Consider the following 18,369-nt stretch of genomic DNA (forward strand, 5'->3'; position numbering starts at 1 on the left):
TGCCAAAGTCCTTAAAGATGTGATGAGGACTTAAATTAAATTACCTTAGATGCTGGGCTGAGTGCAGGAGCTGCAAAGGCATGTAGGGTGATTTAAAGGTTATAAATAGCCTTTTATGATCTGACTGAGTTGGCATGAAGTAAAGTTATCCAGTTCTATCGATCTGATTTGTTGCTTGAAGAGTTCCGAGAGACAGTATATATTTGTTTACTTGATCATAAATGATAGTTCTTCCAAGGGAAATGAATAAGAATTTGGTGAGTCTGCAAATTTCTTTGCAGCTTCATATCCTTGTTATTTCCAGATATTTCAGTGTGGTGAATCGGACGCAGAGGGAGGAGCTGGCTGGAAGCTGTTGATGTTGGGTGAGTTTTTAACCCCTTGTTGGGTGATAGCAGTGAAATGGGCAAAGTCATGTGTTAAACTCTCTAATTTCCCTTCGGTTTTGTTCAGTCTTCCCAAAATAATTATCAGAGATTCGGCAGATATTAGACAGGCGTCACTTAGCTGCTGGGTGACAAGGTCAGATAGGAAGTAAGGTGCCTGGTCAGGAGCTATTAAAAAAACCAGTCCCCCTGTTTCAGGGAGTTTCCCTGCTCAGCTCTCTGGTGAGACAGTTTTGAGGTAGTTTGTTTTGTAGTAGTTTGTTTTGTATTTGTCTTCTGAGGAGCCAGCTTGTGTGAAGCACCCCCATTGGTTATGCGGGAGGGAGCTTCCATAGCCAGGACTGTGAAACTGTTCTTGGTCCTCACCGTAAATGAATCTCCCGTCATTGCCTCTGTGGGGTGGGGAGGAAGCTTTTGATCCTCAGCTGTTTCTTCTTCCTTGTTCTCCCTGCCCCCCATCCTCAGGAGGGCTCTTGCTGTTAAGACTTTTCTGCAATTTTTTTCTCCCCCTGGGGGAGAGGGGTCAATCGCCTGGAGGGGAAAAGTCCAGGAAAAAGCGGGAGCTTAGGAGTTGGGCTGTTCACCATCTTGCTCTTCCCCCTGCAACAACCAGTAGCAGATTGCATGACAAAATGCCAATCTTCATATACCCTAAGCATTCCTAAAAATTCAAATTTGGTGTCAAATTTGGAGAAGCAAAGGAGTGGGGAGAATTCTGAATACCTTCCAAAAACATTGCAAGATATCTTAGATTTTGTACTGCATTTTAGCCATAGTTCAGCTGGTGTGATAATTGTGGCTTAGTTCTTGATCAGTTTTACTTAAGTTTATTTTGACCGGCTATTGTATGCTTAAGTGTTTAACCTATTACCTATATGCCTTCTAGATGAGAGAGGGTAAAAACATTATTGAATAAAAGTCCTTCAGATCAATCAAACATCAGCCTATTTAAGTAAATAGGCCTTTGAATACGTTGCTTGCCATTTTGGCAGCACAGTTTCACATCTAAAATGACACAATTTGCATTTACTTCTGGATGTCCTATGGAATATTATACTTTAAAGGTTGTCATGTACATTGTTATGATGAACTAAAGCAAATAGCTGTTGGCTTTTAAAAGGAAATAATTATGACTTGACTAGGTTCCTTTCAGCTGCCAAAAACGTCACATCTTGGATGAATTACTACAACAAAATTGCTATGGGGTTACACATAAGCAGACTTCTTTCTTCATTTAAAGCTGAAAAATCTGTAATGCATGATATTCACAGCAATTGACTGTCAAAGATAACTGGAACATGCTGCAGAGTTGCATGTTAATGACGGTAGGAAGTAGGGAGGGAGATAAAAAATATGGGAATGAGCCCTCTGGTACACTGCAGTTATTAGCAGAACTGTAATTATTTCAGCAAGTGGCCATTGCTAAACAGCTGAATATTGACTGCAATATATATATATATATATATATATATATATATATATATATATATATATATGGCGAGTGAGAGGTTTTTTCATATATGCCAACTTTATTGTTTACAGGAAAAGGCCAATCACAAAAGAAACCACACAGGTATCAAAATATATATCTCTAAAAGAATAACACAGATTTGCAACAGATCAGAATATTTTTAAATAATTAACATCCTGTGACCGTGTGTCATTTCATTCCCGAGGAATTATATCAGGGCCAACTTCGGCATTGCAAGTGCTACTTTCCCCCCTTTAACTAACATCCCCAAGGTCCACTGGTACATTTTACATGTATAAAGAATGCATGTTCAGAATCTCTTAACAGTTAAGGCACAACTAATCTGTTTTATTTATTTGTTTGTTATTTATTTATTCAATTTCTATACCGCCCTTCCAAAAATGGCTCAGGGCGGTTTACACAGAGTAATAATAAATAAATAAGATGGCTCCCTGTCCCCAAAGGGCTCACAATCTAAAAAGAAACATAAGATAGACACCAGCAATGGTCACTGGAAGTACTGTGCTGAGGGTGGATAGGGCCAGTTACTCTTCCCCTGCTAAATAAAGAGAATCACCACATTAAAAGGTGCCGCTTTGCCAAGTTAGCATAATTAACTGATTATGAATATGCTTTCTTTTAAAACAAAGTACCACTATGATGGATCAGATAAAAGCTCATCTAATCCACCAATCAGCAGGGTGCTAGGCCCAAAACTGGCAAGTAATCTGCCAGTGGACCACTGTCTCCTTCCTGCCTGCCTGATATTGCTGATAAATCTAGTTTCATAGGTAGCCTTCTCCCACAAATGGTGCCATTTAGAATACAGCATTTAAAAACCTCATTAGTAAATGATTATCTTCAGAAATGTACCTTTCAAAATGACCAAGCTCAATTTTATTATATTAACATTAAACATTGCAATATACTGTGCAGTTGTAATTAGGAAGATGTTACATGAAAGCCATTTCAAAGATGCATTTTGTAAGAGTAAAGTCATGGAATTGTCAACCATGCTTTTCTCACAACCAGAACTACAACTGATAATGAACTGTTTATTCCAGGCCTACAAATAAGTGTATAAAAGTTTGGTTCAGGCTCCTAACAGGACGTAGGGCCAGTAGGCCTGAACAAGATTAAGAATGTGAGGCTCCTGGGCCAAGAGATAGCAAATATCAGAGCCTGACAAGAGATTCTGTAAGTAGCCAAGGTCCTGAGACAAATTCCCCACACAGCAGAAAAAGAAACATAGCTGGCACCAGAAGATACCAATAAGGAGTAGGGAGGCTGGATAGGCCAAACAGTAGCTCATGTCCAAGGCTAATTAGCACCACATGAAAACATCTGTTTAATTACAAAGACATGTATTGTAGGATTTACTGACTTGCTTGCTTTTAAAAATCTAGATAAACTGGCAACTGCGTACCTTTGGGGTGCAGTGATTGTCAGACTATTTTTGACTTGTACTGTGCCTTCATGATCATGAATAAAAGCTTGAATGTGACTCAATTCTGTCAGGCAACAGAACAGAACAGAGTTCTATTGTGGGAACCATGTCAATTCCTCTTTAGTTCAGTAAGATGCCCCATTCTCTATCAAATCTGATGGAAGGATGAAAGCAAGGGACTGAATTAAACAGGAGGGCAAGGTTCCAGAGGATTTTCCCGCAACACAACCAAATCTCATATTATAATGCACTTTTGGTGGTGAAGCCTAACCAGAAGCAGCTTCCAGCTGAGAATGGGCATGAGAGCTAGGAAGAATGGAGGTTAGTGAAAAAAATTGAAAGTAGATATTTTGTTTGCATTTTATTTTTGTGGCGGGAGGTGTTACGAATACATTCATAGTCGGAGCTCTGGCACAATGTAGTCCTGGGTGAAAGCATATGATAGAGAACTTGCTAGAAGGTGCAGAGCAGAGGCGTAACTATAGGGGGGGCAGGGGGGGCACGTGCCCCGGGCGCCATCTTTTCTGGTCACGTGGGGGGCGCCGCCATGACCAAAAATTTTAAAAAATTTTTAAATTTTTTTGTTAATACAAATGTTTCCTGCTCAGTGCAGCAGCGCTGCAGCAGTCAAGGGAGCGCGTCGGTACCCCCTTCCCCACGAGCGGTCCATTCTGCACCGCCTGTGCCCCTCCCCATTGCTTTGCTGGCGCCTGGCGGCCAGTCAGTGGCCTGGCTTGGCGGCGGCAGCGGGCGCTTGTGAGGAAAAACCTAAGTATAATGTAGTATGTTGGGGGGGGCGGTGGGGGCGCGCCATTTCAGTGCTTGCCCCGGGCGCCGTTTTCCCTAGTTACGCCTCTGGTGCAGAGAGTTGTGGCAAAAGCACATTTTCGAGTAGTTGTTAGAGAAGAGAAGGGTGGGGTAGAACTGGATTATGTGGCGAAAGTTATCTAATTGCTGAAACGGATCTGACAAACCACTGCTGCTTTGAGGAGTCCTGCTGCACATCTTTGGTTAGGTACCAATTTTCTTCATATTGGGGTTGACATGTTTTCTCGCATTTGCTTTTATAGCTATTTAAAAAATGAAATGGAGAAAATATGAGTACGAGTTGCAAACTGGCAACAGCAGCAGTTTTGGAGTTCTGAGAATTTTGTTCAATAGGAACGAGGAGAAATTTCTGTTCTTCACTGTCTGTTTTTGTAAATTACTCCTCTTAAGGATACTGCAATTCTTGTATAGACTAAACTAATCTAGCCTGACTGAAGGAAAAACTACATTTCCTTAGCAAGTGCATGTGCACTTAACAGTGACAGAGCAGGGAAAACAAAGCTTTTAAAGAGATACTTTAAATATATGTGATAACATTTGCTCTATTCAGTTAATGATTTCAGGCTTCTCTTGCAAAAATGCTGTTTTATAGCTGCTTCCCTCATACACACAAGGAAATATTATGTGGCTTTAACTAAAGGTTTATTTATTCAGCAGCAACTCAATTTTCTCCTCCTTTCCCTCCCTTTTCCTTTCTGACTCCTCCCTCACACTCCACAGAATTTCCCTTGGGACAAATATCCAAACAAATAGATTGCAAAAGATAACTGGATAGGATACAACAAAGAGCTGTAAAAGATGGATAGTTTCCTAGGAAAATGATATCCTCTTTCACCAAATTTTATTACACAGCCAGAGGGCCATGGTTTTTGGTTTTTTTGTTTTGTTTTTTTGGCTATAAACCTTTCTTTATGAATATGGTAAGGAAATATACTTTACTGTAATATAATGCATTTTCAATAGGATTCCAGGGAGAAAGTAATGAATTATACCTTTGGTGGAAACTTCTTTGCCAAACTATCAAAACTGTGTTTTTTAAATATGCATAATAGCTATCCCCCCCACCTCCACCCTGCTGCCCCCTACCCCAAACAAGAAATAACCAAGGCACCTGAGACAGACTTGCCACAGAATATTTACTGCTAAAGAAAATGGAAAGTGCTACTTGATCTTCCAGAATATTTGAAACCAGATTTGGTTTCACATTTCTGCTGTATACTAGTGCTTTTTAAATAGCATCTATTTTATAGATTCTGAAGTAAGCTCATGCTTGTGAGAGAATTTTTAATGTCAGCTGTCCATCATTCTAATAGGTACATTCCATTTGAGGTTTTTTTTAAATGGTTCCATCTTCCAGTCTGGTTTTTCCAGTCCCTGTGGGCTTATATTATACCTCTCAAACTTTTTAAATCCATGCATTTAACTGTGTTTGGGACCTAGCCTTGAAGAGCTGATTTCAAAAGTGGGATTTTGCTCACGATGGGAGATGCATGAAAGGTATGCCAACTGAAATGACAAGTGTAGAAAGAAAGAAAAAGTGCCTACATCCATTCATCCATCTATCAATATGATTAACCAACCCCAGTATTGGAATGGAATTGGAATTTGAGTGTTGGTGAGTACTATCATTCTGTGTTCATACTCAGGGCCAAATTGTGACATTAAGCCCATTTTAAATACATAAGATGAAGCTCTATCCATCCATCCATCTGTGGAAGATCTCATCTGTCCTGAGACTGTGGGGAGGAGGTTAAAGCTTTTTTCCCTCCGCTGATTTTGTGCTAAAAGGAGGGGGGCACAGCAACTACTTGCAACAAACAGCTTCTTGGGGGTTGATTTTCCGTGTAAAAACAGTGGAGGGGAAGGTGTTTATGCTCTGCCTCACCACACACTACAATCCCAGGCCACACTGTTCTTCATCCCTCTGTGGCTCATTCAGGGGTGTAGCAAGGTTGGAGTGGGCCCAGGGACGATTTTAAAATGGACCCCCCCACACTGAAGCTCAGCTCATGAAGTAGAGATAGAACATCAGAACAATAGAACATCATCCTAAATTTTTTTTTAAAGGTTTTGTAAATTGTGGACGATGCAAGTCATTTAATGATACTAGAGAAAGACATGCTGTTCTGGTAGCTCCAGGTCTTAACACTCACATCAGTTTTGGAGGATGAATACAACTGAAGGAAGCCCGGGCAGGTGCGCAGCTGGGGGAGTCAGTCATGTGACTTGCCTCTGGGGGGCCCCCCAAGGCAGTGGGCCCCAGACAACTGTCTCCCCTTGCCCTATTATAGTTATGCCCCTGGGCTCATTTTATTAAAGAAATGAACCACTTCCTGTTCACTTCATGGTTAAACCCGTCTATCAAAAACAGGTTTAATGTTGCATATAATTTAGTCTTCGGACTCAAATGTGATCAGGCCCGATCCACAAAGAACTCACTACCTCTGAACTCCTCTTGGAGGTCAGCCTTTGAGCACAGTGTTTCATATGCAGCACAGTAAGATTTATCTTATTTAGTTATTACATTTATACACTGTCCCATCCAAACGGCTCTGGGCGGTGCCCAGCAGCAAAAACAAAATCCACGTCGGACATTTAAAAAACAATAAGTGCAAAAGGATTTGAAAAACAGTTTATAACTATTAACAATTAAAACATTAAAAACAATTTTAAAACCCTGGAAGGCCAGGCCAAATAGATAGGTTTTAAGGGCTCTCTTGAAGGCCAAAAATGAATTCAGGCTACGCATTATGCAAAGGAAATGGCTCCCAGTGGCTAAACTCAGGGAGCAGGGCCTCCCTGAGTTTACCAGAGGAAAAAGCCGCTGCTAACTTGGCAAAGAGGCACCTTTTAATGTGGTGATTCTCTTTATTTAGCAGGGGGAGAGTAACTGGCCCTATCCAGCCCCAGCACCGTACCTCCAGTGACTGTTGCTGGTGGCTAACTTATGTTTCTTTATAGATTGTGAGCCCTTTGGGGACAGGGAGCCATCTTATTTATTTCTCTGTGTAAACTGCCCTGAGCCCTTTTTGGAAGGGTGGTATAGAAATAGAATGAATGAATGAACGTATATGAATGAATAAAAACAAAGATCTTCAGAAAAACAAGCTGAACCAGGACATGTGCATCCGAACATTAATATGACCATTTCAATACATCCAGACTAACTGAAAATGTCAGCTACTGTTGACTTTATCATACAATATTGCATGGTGGATCTGCACCTCCATTCTTGCTCTGCTTAAAGGTCACACCCACTTTAGTTGTTTATGATGTATTTTCCCTGTTCCTTACTCTTAGCAGCCTGTTAAATCCAGTCACAAGGCTTCTGTAACCTGCTATTAGTTGAGACCTTCCAGTATGGAATCACTGGATCAGAGGAATGACCATCAGTCATAGAAGAGGAACTCTTAACACAAACTGCAATGACAGCCAAAAGACCAGTTATCTCCCATCTTGGCAAAATACAATCTTCACCTTGGTAAATTTTCAGGTGCCATATTTGCTCCTCTTAAACATATTAACTTGGCTCTTTTGTCTGAAATCATTGAAAATTATATAATGTAGCAGGCAATTGCAATGCACTAAAATGCCTTATCTACCAGCTGACCGGAGCTCTCCTCTGCATATGCCACTGGCAAGAAAATAGTTCAGCAGTGATAAGGAAGAAGAGACATAAGCAAGATAATTCTTTGTGGAAGGACTTTGTTGTGTGTGTATTTCTTGACAACCCCCCGCAGCCTCTTGATAGGTTTTCTGCCCCCTCTCTGTGCCACCTCATGCTCCCCTGTTCGTAGGAGGAGATGCTTCCCTTCAAACTGTGAGAGGGTTTTTTTTTTAAATCCTGGCAGGCTTCTCAGGAGTGTTGTGAGGAGTCTAGCCAGTTGGTGAGCTCTCTAATCTAAACCAGCTGTCCCCAGACTGAGGCCTCCCATTTGCATTGTTTAACATACTTAGAAAATGAAGTGTTCATTTTTAACATTCCTCCTCCAATTGGTTTAATGCTGAATTACAGAAGAGAACTAAGCAAAACCAGGTGCTTTTGCTGTATTCTCTCCAGTGTCTGAGGAGGAGCAGACCTCTCCTTCTCCCTTCCCTCTACTCCCCTCCTTCCCTCCCTCCTCCTTCCTTCCCTCTCTCTTTCTCACTCTCCCTCCCTCTGTTTCTCTATGATTTGGTATTTCATTCTCTGGAATATAAATGATAGTACGACTGACGTTCTAGCAAAAGCTTTTAATGCACCAAACTAATTTGTAGCTATTCAGGCACTTATTTCCCCCCACTTCTTTTTTCTCCTCCAGATTTGGACATGGCAGAATTAAAAAGGTAGGTCATATGCACTAAATTGTTTGTTTTTTAACTATTTGCTGAATACTAACTTCAGTCAATGATATGAGTGTTTATCTCATAACACTTGTAAAAGTTATCTGTAAAGAAGCAGGGGCATAGGTGGGTGCAGAGGGAAGACCCCTGTTTTTAAAGTTATGTGTATATACAATATCTAGTAATATTTTTTTGCACGATATCCTGCCCTTTAGAATTCCAGCTGCTTATAGAAAGTATGACTCTTCAGGAGGGGTTTCGCTGCAGTTGTGTAAACAATGTCAGTTAACTGCAGTATTTTTAAAATTGCACTTCTATGCCTGTTGGCTAAGCCAACCTCCTCAACTGGAAAGTGTACTGATAGTGCATAGTCAGCACTTATTAATCTCTTATTTGAGAATAGGTGCTTTGAAGAGGTAGTTGCAATCAGAATTCTCATAAAAAGGACTCTCGGTCATTTTGCAGACCATAAAGGATAGCTTTGTTTGTTTTCAAACAACACTCTTTGACACTGAAAGGACATACAGAAATTACAGGAAGCTTGAATCTGTATATTTATCCTTTCTTGCACCATCCTCTCAATGGAGCTTTGCAGAGTAACATAAACAAAAAGGACAGGGCTTTGCGCCAAGAAACTTATGCTCTAAATTTCAAAACTGGAAACAACAACAGATGGAGGGCAGGAAGAGGCAAAAGTGGAAGAATATGTACAAGTTTGGTTACATGAACTTAGCCTCAGTCTTGGTGGAGGATGAAAGCTAATATGTTAAGCCAAATACTTAAATTTGCAGCTGCGAATGTCTAATTCTCATTAGTTCTGACTCCTGTTGTTTGCTTCTGAGAAGCCCCTCAGACCAGTGTCATCTAGCAGTGCTTGAAATGTAGTGCTTCAGATCCACTCTTGGAGGATAAGTCTATTAATGGCTATTTGTTATAATGGCTAAAGGGAGTCTTCATGTTCAGAAGCAGTGAGCCTGTGATCCACCTGCTGGGGGATGGGTAACAGCTGCGGAGGGCTATTGACTTCATGCCTTGCTTGCCAGCTTCCTGGAGACATCTGGTTGGCCACTAAGAGAAGCAGGATGCTGGATTAGATGAATCTTTGGTCTGATCCAGCAGGGCTCTTCTTATATTTTAGATGTACTCCAAAGATGATGTAATGTGTGAATGAATATAACCAATGTGGATTTACATAGGAACATCAGAAGCTACCTTAGATCAAAGTCGGACCACTGGCTCATCTAGCTCAGTATTGTCTAAACTGACGGATAGTGGCTCTCCAGGGTTTCAGACAGGAGTCTCTAGCAGCTCTCCTTGAATCTAGGACCTTCTGCATGCAAGCAGATGCTCTACCACTGACCTATAGCCCCTTCCCCTAAGGGGAATATCTTACAACAGACAGCACTCACATGTAGCCATCCATCCAAATGCAAACCAGGGCAGACCAAGCTCAGCAAAGGGGACAATTCATGCTCACCACTGCAAGACCAGCTCTCCTCAACACATGTGCCATTCAGGTAGTCAGGGAGCCAGGATTGGCTGTAACTCCCTGTCAATTGTACACTTGTGGCAAACCTAAGTTTGCTCTCATGTAATGTGTGCAGCAGCATCTTTGCCACTGACTGGCTCTAGGGAACAAATCTATATTTGAGCATAACTTCCTGTCAGTTATGAAATCTCTGGAAAATGTCCAGAAGATGAAGTGCGGCATAAAATGATGGATGGCATAGCACTTCAAAATATATTGGATAAAATTCTGAGTATATCTCTGGAGAACAAGTCTACTTTTCTGTTACTGAAAATCCTGCCAAGGAAGCCACATCTGCCTGCATAGGGTTACCAGCTGGGGAATTGCTTAGTTTTCTGTGCTTTTTTTCTGAGCCTTATATTGGAAAGTTTGGGAAATTGCTGTCAGAATTGTGACCAGCTTTGCTTGCTTTCTCTCTAATATGCAATGAGCATTTTTATAGTGCCCTTATTCAATCAATGTAGCTATTTGATAGTTTGAGTGATTGCTATCCAAACTAAGTTACACACGAGTGGTCCCACTGAAATTAACTTATTGCTTTAAATGGGACTACTCATGAGTAACTTAGTCTGGATGCCAGGCTGTAGCTATATTAAGTTATTGTTGCATATGTCCCATGGAACTACCGTGCAACTCATTTCAGCAGTGCTTGTATAGAAAAACATCCTGGTGGGTTTTGTCCTCTGATGTGCACTACACAGGTTGATCATATGGGCAGTGAATCACACAGCTATGCTCTTGTGAAATGAGATGTTTTAGGAGAAATATTATATTTCATCAAATGTACAGGAATGTAATGCTCAGTTTTTAAATATATTCAGGGGTGTGTGTGTGTCTGTGTGTGTGTGTCTGTCTCTGTGTGTGTGTGTGTGTGAGAGAGAGAGAGAGAGATTAATTTCCTCCCCCACACCATTGCTACCTCTGGAGTGACTTAATTTTGGCTTTCTAAGGGCGAAGCTAGAGGGATGCCTGCCAAGATTTTAGAAGTTTAATGCATGATCTTTCATCTAAAAGAACTAATGGCTGCTTGTAATGAGTCTTTCCGTTGATTCGCTAGTGTCCAGTATATAATACAGGACAGAGATTAACTCAGTAATTCCCAAACTGTGTGCCATGAGGGAACATCAAAACCAGGCTTGATTAAATGATTAACAGGTTTCCTGAGACTCCAAAGTACCACCGGTAACTCACTGAATACGATATTGCCCTGGTCTTCCCTCCTCCTATAGGGGTGAGTGATTCTCTCATGCCTCTGCATCATTTAGTCACCACCATTGAAGAGATGCAGCAGCAGGACTGGCCCTCAGAGGAGGTACACCCAGAAGAGTGACTCATTCCAGGAATGTAGGGGAGGGCTTCCCTAAATATCAGTAGTCCTTATTTTTACATACTCTAAAAGCAATCCTTTATAAGAGTGAAGTGTGGCTCCAGTTCAGGGGCAAGTCACTGAGCTCTTGGAAGCCACCTGGTTAACCTCTCGACCCTTCCCCTGAGCTCCAGCTAACCTCATTCCCAGCTGGCTTAGTTGCCGGCTGGATATTTTCTTCATTCTCTCCCCCAGCTGACAACAACGTCTGCTTGGAAATGAGCTCCAGGCGGCCACGTGGGCCCTTTTGGCTGCTGGCCACACCCCCTGCATGTGACACCACACCCAAGGGGCCACTAGGGAGAGGAGCGAATATGAGCCCACTCTTCCCTAGCTATGCACCTGCTTCAATTGAATTTGGGAGGGGGGAAAGTATGCCTCAGGGCCAAGCTACATGTTACATGCAGCCACAGAGGGCTCGCTCCAGGTTTTGGGGGGCCTTGGCAAATTGCCCTCCATCATCTTTCCTCCTACTGGGACGCTCCCCAAGACAGTGGTCCACCACCACCACACAAAGGCTTTGGGCGCAGGGAATATGGGACTGTTGTCTCAGGGATCAGTAGTGGGTCCTCCTAAGGGCCCTGGTCTTTTTCCAGCCACCCAATAATGCTGGCCCCTGGTCTCCGCCTTGCACAATGACAATGATAGTTGCCTGTAGCTAAATGTTTCTTTGGGATGTCTCTGGATGGAATTGGGTAATCTCAAAGCTGGGCTTGCACACATCTCATCCCCACATCATGAAAATACATATGACAATGTTTATGGCATATTTCTGTTTCTGTTGCAGGATATTGACCATTTTCATGGTGATTGGCTGCCTTATAAGTCATGGGAAGGCACAGGTGAGATATAAGTGTAGAAATATTTTTTATACCAGCTGATTTAAGTATTGTGGGATGGCATAGAGGTGACCCAGGAAACCATGCAATTAGATTCAGATGATGCTGATGGATTGGAGCCAGACATAATTGGAGTTTAATATCTGCTGAAGATTTATTATCTGTCAGCTTGGCAGAAAAATAATGAAGATATATGGCCATCACCAAAAACAAAATACCCAAACATACACATACAAAAAAACCCCCAGAAGTTGCATCTGAATGTAGAAGTCTGAGTAAAATGACTGAGCAAAATTGTGCTACATAAGTAATAGGAGTGTAGCATTGGTTTCAAGAATCTGAGGCCTCATTCAGACAACATGCCAATCCTCAGTTACACTTACTTGAGGTCAGCAATTCTCATTGTCTGAATGCGGGAAAATCCCGCAACCATAGTTCCGCTGTTGCCTCCAAACCGAAGATTGAACCATCAGCTTGAAGTTGGTCAAGTTGGTGGAACTGGAACTTCACTGACCCCGTCATGTCATCCGGATGCAGCAACCTGGGGTTTGTGCTGAAGCTTATCTCATGAGCGTGCGCGCGCGCACACACACACACACACACACCCCACTTCATTTCGCAACCAATGGTTGCTGGTCAGGTAATGCACTTGGCAGAAGAGGAATTGGGAGGGAGATTGCTGGTGGAGGCAATGAAACGGGGTGTGTGGCATGATTCTTGGCTTTTGAGGTTAACTTCAGGTAAGGTTACCCACGGTTTTGCTTTTTGTCTGAATTGGGTCTGATGGTTAAAGGATTGGTGCCTGTCTCACAACCCCAGTTACGAACAACAGCTCCTCCTTGAGGTCTTGAGGGATGGAAGTTGACCTTGTGTGGCTTAATCAAAAGCCAGTCTTCAATTAAAAGACAACACCTCTCCTAAAGAAGGGGCTGAAATCCAGAACAAATTACCGAATCAGAAGTCCCATTAAATTAAGTAGTCCGTTAGAGTAACTCCTGAGTGGTGCTATTGAGTAACTTAGTCTGGATGTTATGCAATGGCCTAATGATTTCGTATGGTTAAAACAGGGTGATGCCAAATCTCTATTATAGAAGTAATTGCAAAACAGAGTGTCTCCCCACATGTACTGTAACAAAAGATATATATGGACAGAGAAACTATTTTGATATAATATTTCTCTTAATTTCCTTTCCACCTAAAAGGCATCCAAAGTGCAACTAAAAACCAATACCAGAAACTAAAATACCACCAGCATTAAAGCACCAATGAGAACAATAAGGTTTTCACTCTGCACCTAAATTCTAAGAAGGAAACTACATGTTAAAATGCAAATGTGTGCAATGAATCCCTGATTTGTTTGGTTTGGTTTTTATTTATTTATTTAATGAAAAGCAGTCCTTGGGGAGCTTTTCTGTCTGCAGAATTCCAAATGCTAGGACAAACACTCATCTGGACATCTGGGGTAGGGGTGTGCATGGAACTGACTGGTCTGGTTTGGTTTGAGTCTTAACTGGAACCGGATAGGGCCAGTTCAGTCTGGCACCCCCCTCGAACTCCCCAGTTCAGTTTGGTGGGGCAGTTCACGAAATTATTATGTTTTAACTTATTTCCTCCAGGGGGCTTTATCCGAGGCAGTGGGGTTGGGTGTCCGTGGAGACTCCCTCTCCCCCTTATTTTTCCATGTCAGCATCATCAGGAGAAGACATAACCTCCCTAAATGCCTGCCTGGAGGCAGTAATGGGCTGGATGAGGGATAACAAACTGAGACTGAATCCAGATAAGATGGAAGGACTTATTGCGTGGGCAGGGGCAAAACCCCCATTGAGTGAACAGGTTCAAAGAACCCGGGCTGCCAATGAAAAGGGCAGCTGGAGCCCCCATTGCACGTGACATCATGCATAAACAGGGCATGGTACAACTGCCAAAAGTCCCACTCCAGTCTTCCTCCTCTCATTTCCAGGCAGCACTTGCTGCCTGACAGTGTTTATTTTCCTTCCTCTTCCTCCAGCGAGGGAGAGGAAAGGAAATAAATGCTATCAGACAGCAAGTGCTGCCTGAAATGAGAGGGGGATAGCTTGCTTGGGACTCTCTAGAGCCTGAGCCACACCCCCGTGCATGTGACATCACTAGTGGGGCCACCAGACAGGGCGGAACACAGGCTGCTGTTTGGCTGGCTCTGCTACTGTGTGTGAGGTAGGAACATGGGAGAATATTTTGATCTGTCTGTTTTGGATGGGTTCAAACTTTCCCAGAAGGAGCAGGTACGCCATCTGGGGGTGCTTCTGGATCCAAATCCCTCCCTGGTGTCCCAGGCTGAGGCACTGGACAGAGGTGCTTTCTATCAGTTTTGGCTGATACGCCAGCTGTGTCCATTTCTTGAGATAAGTGACCTCAGAACAGTGGCACATATGCTGGTAACCTCTAGATTTGATTACTGCAATGCGCTCTATGTGGGGCTGCCTTTTTATGTAGTCCGGAAACTGCAGTTGGTACAGAATACAGCACCCAGGTTCGTCTCTGGGTCATCTTGGAGGGGGCATATTACTCCAGTACTGAGAGAACTACAATGGCTGTCGATAGGTTTCTGGGCAAAATACAAAGTTTAGGCTGTAACCTATAAAACCTTTAACAGCTTAAAGTGTGCCATCTAGTCGGTGTCGACTCCTGGTGACCACAGAGCTCTGGAGGGGCTTACAGTTGCCTTCTCCTTCACAGTATGAGATTATTAGGCCCTGGATATTTAAGAGAGTGTCTTCTTCGCCATGAACCCCACCACCCATTGAGATCATCGGGAGAGGTTTATCTGCAGTTGCCACTGGCTCATCTGGTGGCTACTCAGGGATGGGCCTTCTCCATTGCTGCCCCAAGGCTTTGGAATGCACTCCCTGCTGAGAAGGGAGCACATTCCATTTTTAAGAAGGCAGTTACACACTTGTTCACCCAGGCTTTTAATTAGATACTGTTTTAATAGTTTATAAAATTGTTTTAAATTTTAAAAAATTGTAATGTGTGGACCTTTTTATTTTATTTTGTTTATATTGTTTTATTGTAAACCGCCCAGAGACATAAGTTTTGGGCGGTATACAAATATGTCAAATAAATTTGCACCCCTGGCTTAATTATAAGGGGGACATATAGTAAATATAAATGCAGTTAATATAAATATACCCAGTAGTTTTGGATAACCTGGGGTGCTTTCGTGAGAGAGAAAGTTCCATACTCATCAGGTCTAAAAGGACTCTCATTAAGAGAGAAATATTGGTGTATCTCTGCAACTCCTCCTATAAAATGAATGCATCCATATGTCCAAACAATAAAGTTATGATGGTCACCTGGGTTGTAGAAGCTTGCATCTCAAATGAAGGAGTTTTCTGTTTTGGAGGATGGAATGCTGCCAATGCTGTAGTAATATAGGAAAGAAATGGAAGATAAGCTGGAAGGGATAGGACTCCATGTTTACTCACCAAGCTCCTCTAATATTCTGCCGGAAGATGCACAATGGAATTTGGAGGAACTGAAGTCAAGGACTCAGTTGAGGCACCTGATCTTCTGAACTACACAAGTTTTTAGCAAACTCATTTTCAAGTAAGCCAGTTTTTCAAGATGAACTGAAAATGGGTGGGCTCTCTCTCTCTTTCCAGAAGACAATAAGGTGCAGGATTTCGAAAGCTTCCATTCTTGCATTCCACATGTCCATGTAGACCAGGGATTCTCAACGTGTGGGTCCCCAGATATAATTGAACTTCAACTCCCATAATTCCCAACCAAAGGCTACTGGGGCTGGGGATTATGGGAGTTGAAGTCCAATAACATCTGGGGACCCACACGTTGAGAAACCCTGATGTAGACTTAGCAATAGCAATAGCAATAGCACTTACATTTATATACCGCTCTATAGCCGAAGCTCTCTAAGCGGTTTACAATTATTTAGCATATTGCCCCCAACATTCTGGGTACTCTTTCATGCTGCTTTCTAGCACAATCTTACTCTCTGGCCATGTGCTGAGGAGGGACCTCACATGATTCCTGCAGTGCCATCTGCTGGCCAGCTACTGCTTTCAAAACAACAACCACCACCCAGTACTTTTGTGGCAACTGGGGAAAGAGTCAAACTCTGTGAAATAATTTTGCAGTGGTTCTGCTTTAGCTTAATAGATGCACGTTTCATGGCAGAGTAAGCCTGGGCCTAGTTGAATGGAATTGTGTTTTTAGCTCCAGTGATAGAAGTGTATCGTATGGCACAGAATGCTTTGCATTCAGGTCCCATAAGTTGCAACATGGTTTTCAGGAGTACTGTAGTTTCATGAGGCTTTTAGGGCAGCACTGTATTTATATGTGCTATGGATATCTGGACTCAGCAAAGAAGTGCAAGGCAGAAAACCATATTCCATCTGATTTATAGTCCTTGTGTTTCCCTTTTGCAATGACTAAGTACCTTCTCTTCTCTTCTTAGCAACAATGCTCAACTGGGTTTCTGATGGACCAGCCGTCGGGCCAGTGCTTAGGTAGGATTTTAACTGTGCCAATTCTTTGAACTAGGATTCAGTAACTTGTTATATGCAGTGTCTTTCTGGTGAAAGCATATTGGTTATGCTTCAATATAGAAATGGTTGGCTGAGGGAATGATTTGACTCCGCTTCTTTCAAATGACTGTGGCTGAATTTAACTAATTTGATCAGAAGAGGCCATAAATATGTGATGGTAACAGCCAGATTACTGAATCTGGAATCTAGAAACCTGGTTCAAACTCATATTCACCAATTGACTCCATTGACTCATTTGATGGCCTTTAGTAAGGCCACTGAAACATTCATTTTTCAAAACAGAGATTTCTAACTGAAACAAACAGAATAGAATGAGGAAGAGGCCCCTGGCAAATCCAATTTATCCAGCTGAAACTGAATCAGTCAAATTGGCCAGTGACTCCTGTATTTTGGCATAATGAGGTTCTGGGGAAGCAGCAGAGTTGGCAGCTGAGCATGACCGGAGGCGTATCTAGGGAAAATAGCGCCTAGGGCAAGCACTGAAATTGCGGCCCCTGTCCAAACATCTGACACCCATCTTTCAGATAACTTTACCATAATATCAGCTCAAAAATACAAGTCAAGCTCGTTAATCTTTTCATATTTCAAAAACTAGTAATGGACGTAGCCAGACCAAAAAATGCTGGAAAACTACAAATTTCAGTATGCTGGGCCTCATGAAATACCCAAATACTATGTGGAGGTGTACTTGGAAAACTAAACAGAAGTACCTGTCTAATTCTCTACTATGCATTGAAGCATCACTATTACGTAAGTTTTAAAAATAAATGGAAAATTTGGCTTTTCCCAGCTACTCTGAAAATAATTAAAGGATATGCAGAGTAAACTGTGTCACTGCTTGGAATATATTCTAGTATTTCAGAAAGACAGTTAAAATGGGAGAAAGAGAGCAAGGAACTCCCTGTGGGCCTTAATACTAAGGATTTCACACTGATTCAAAGACAAATTCACCATTAATAGCCATATTATTAAGACATCACATTTAACTCACTTATCACAAGAAGCAAAGTAAGAGCAAATGAATACAATCCTAGCTCATAAGCTTCAGCTCAGTATTCACAAGCCCTGATTCTCTGTACATAGTAACAAACTAAATGTGTGTACAGTGACTTATATTATATTATTTTTATTTTTACCTGTAGCCCCTTCGGGGTGCTTCCTAAAGGCTGGGGGGGGGGTCTGCAAAGATTCCCCCTCCCCACGCTGGCCTCTAGGGCCTTGCAGGGACCATTTGAGCATGTGCCGTGGCCATTGTTTAAAATATTTTTTTTTAATGGCTGCTAAATACAGAGGCCATTTGAGCATGTGCAGTGGCCATTTTGTTTTCGGTGAATTTTTAATTTTTAATTTTTTTTATTTTAGAGAATGGTGCCCCCCTTCGAGTGGCGCCCGGGGCACGTGCCATGCCTGCCCTACCCTAGATACGCCCCTGAGCATGACAGTTATATTAGCTGGTATGCACAACAAAAATCTGGATGGTCTGAAATTCAGCAAAAGGAAAATGCTACTTTCAGAAGGCTAGAGTGAAATGGTGATATATAAGGCTGCTGTATTATCAGGAGGCCAGGTTTTTTCTTGGATTCTGGTCATGCTAGCTGGGACCCATTTGATGATCAGTCAGCTGGCTTGGACTGCCA

General features: G+C 42.2%; 1 protein-coding gene across 4 annotated transcripts in view; it reads left to right on the top strand.

Moving 5' to 3' along the window:
* The first annotated feature begins 243 nt into the window (after positions 1-243).
* The window catches only part of FBLN5 (fibulin 5), a 99,130-nt gene continuing 81,004 nt past the window's right edge, over positions 244-18,369 (top strand). The window contains exons 1-4 of one of the 4 annotated variants that reach the window (XM_053248080.1): positions 244-365; positions 8,434-8,458; positions 12,137-12,191; positions 16,642-16,693. In XM_053248080.1, coding sequence (XP_053104055.1) covers positions 359-365; positions 8,434-8,458; positions 12,137-12,191; positions 16,642-16,693 — 139 coding nt within the window. In that variant the 5' untranslated portion in view covers positions 244-358. Of the gene's footprint in view, positions 366-7,505; positions 7,614-8,075; positions 8,169-8,433; positions 8,459-12,136; positions 12,192-16,263; positions 16,363-16,641; positions 16,694-18,369 lie in introns of those variants that run through there. The other 3 variants (XM_053248100.1, XM_053248089.1, XM_053248107.1) reach the window with 3 other exon arrangements.

The sequence above is a fragment of the Hemicordylus capensis genome, chromosome 1 (genome assembly GCF_027244095.1).
Source record: "Hemicordylus capensis ecotype Gifberg chromosome 1, rHemCap1.1.pri, whole genome shotgun sequence".
NCBI lineage: Eukaryota > Metazoa > Chordata > Lepidosauria > Squamata > Cordylidae > Hemicordylus > Hemicordylus capensis.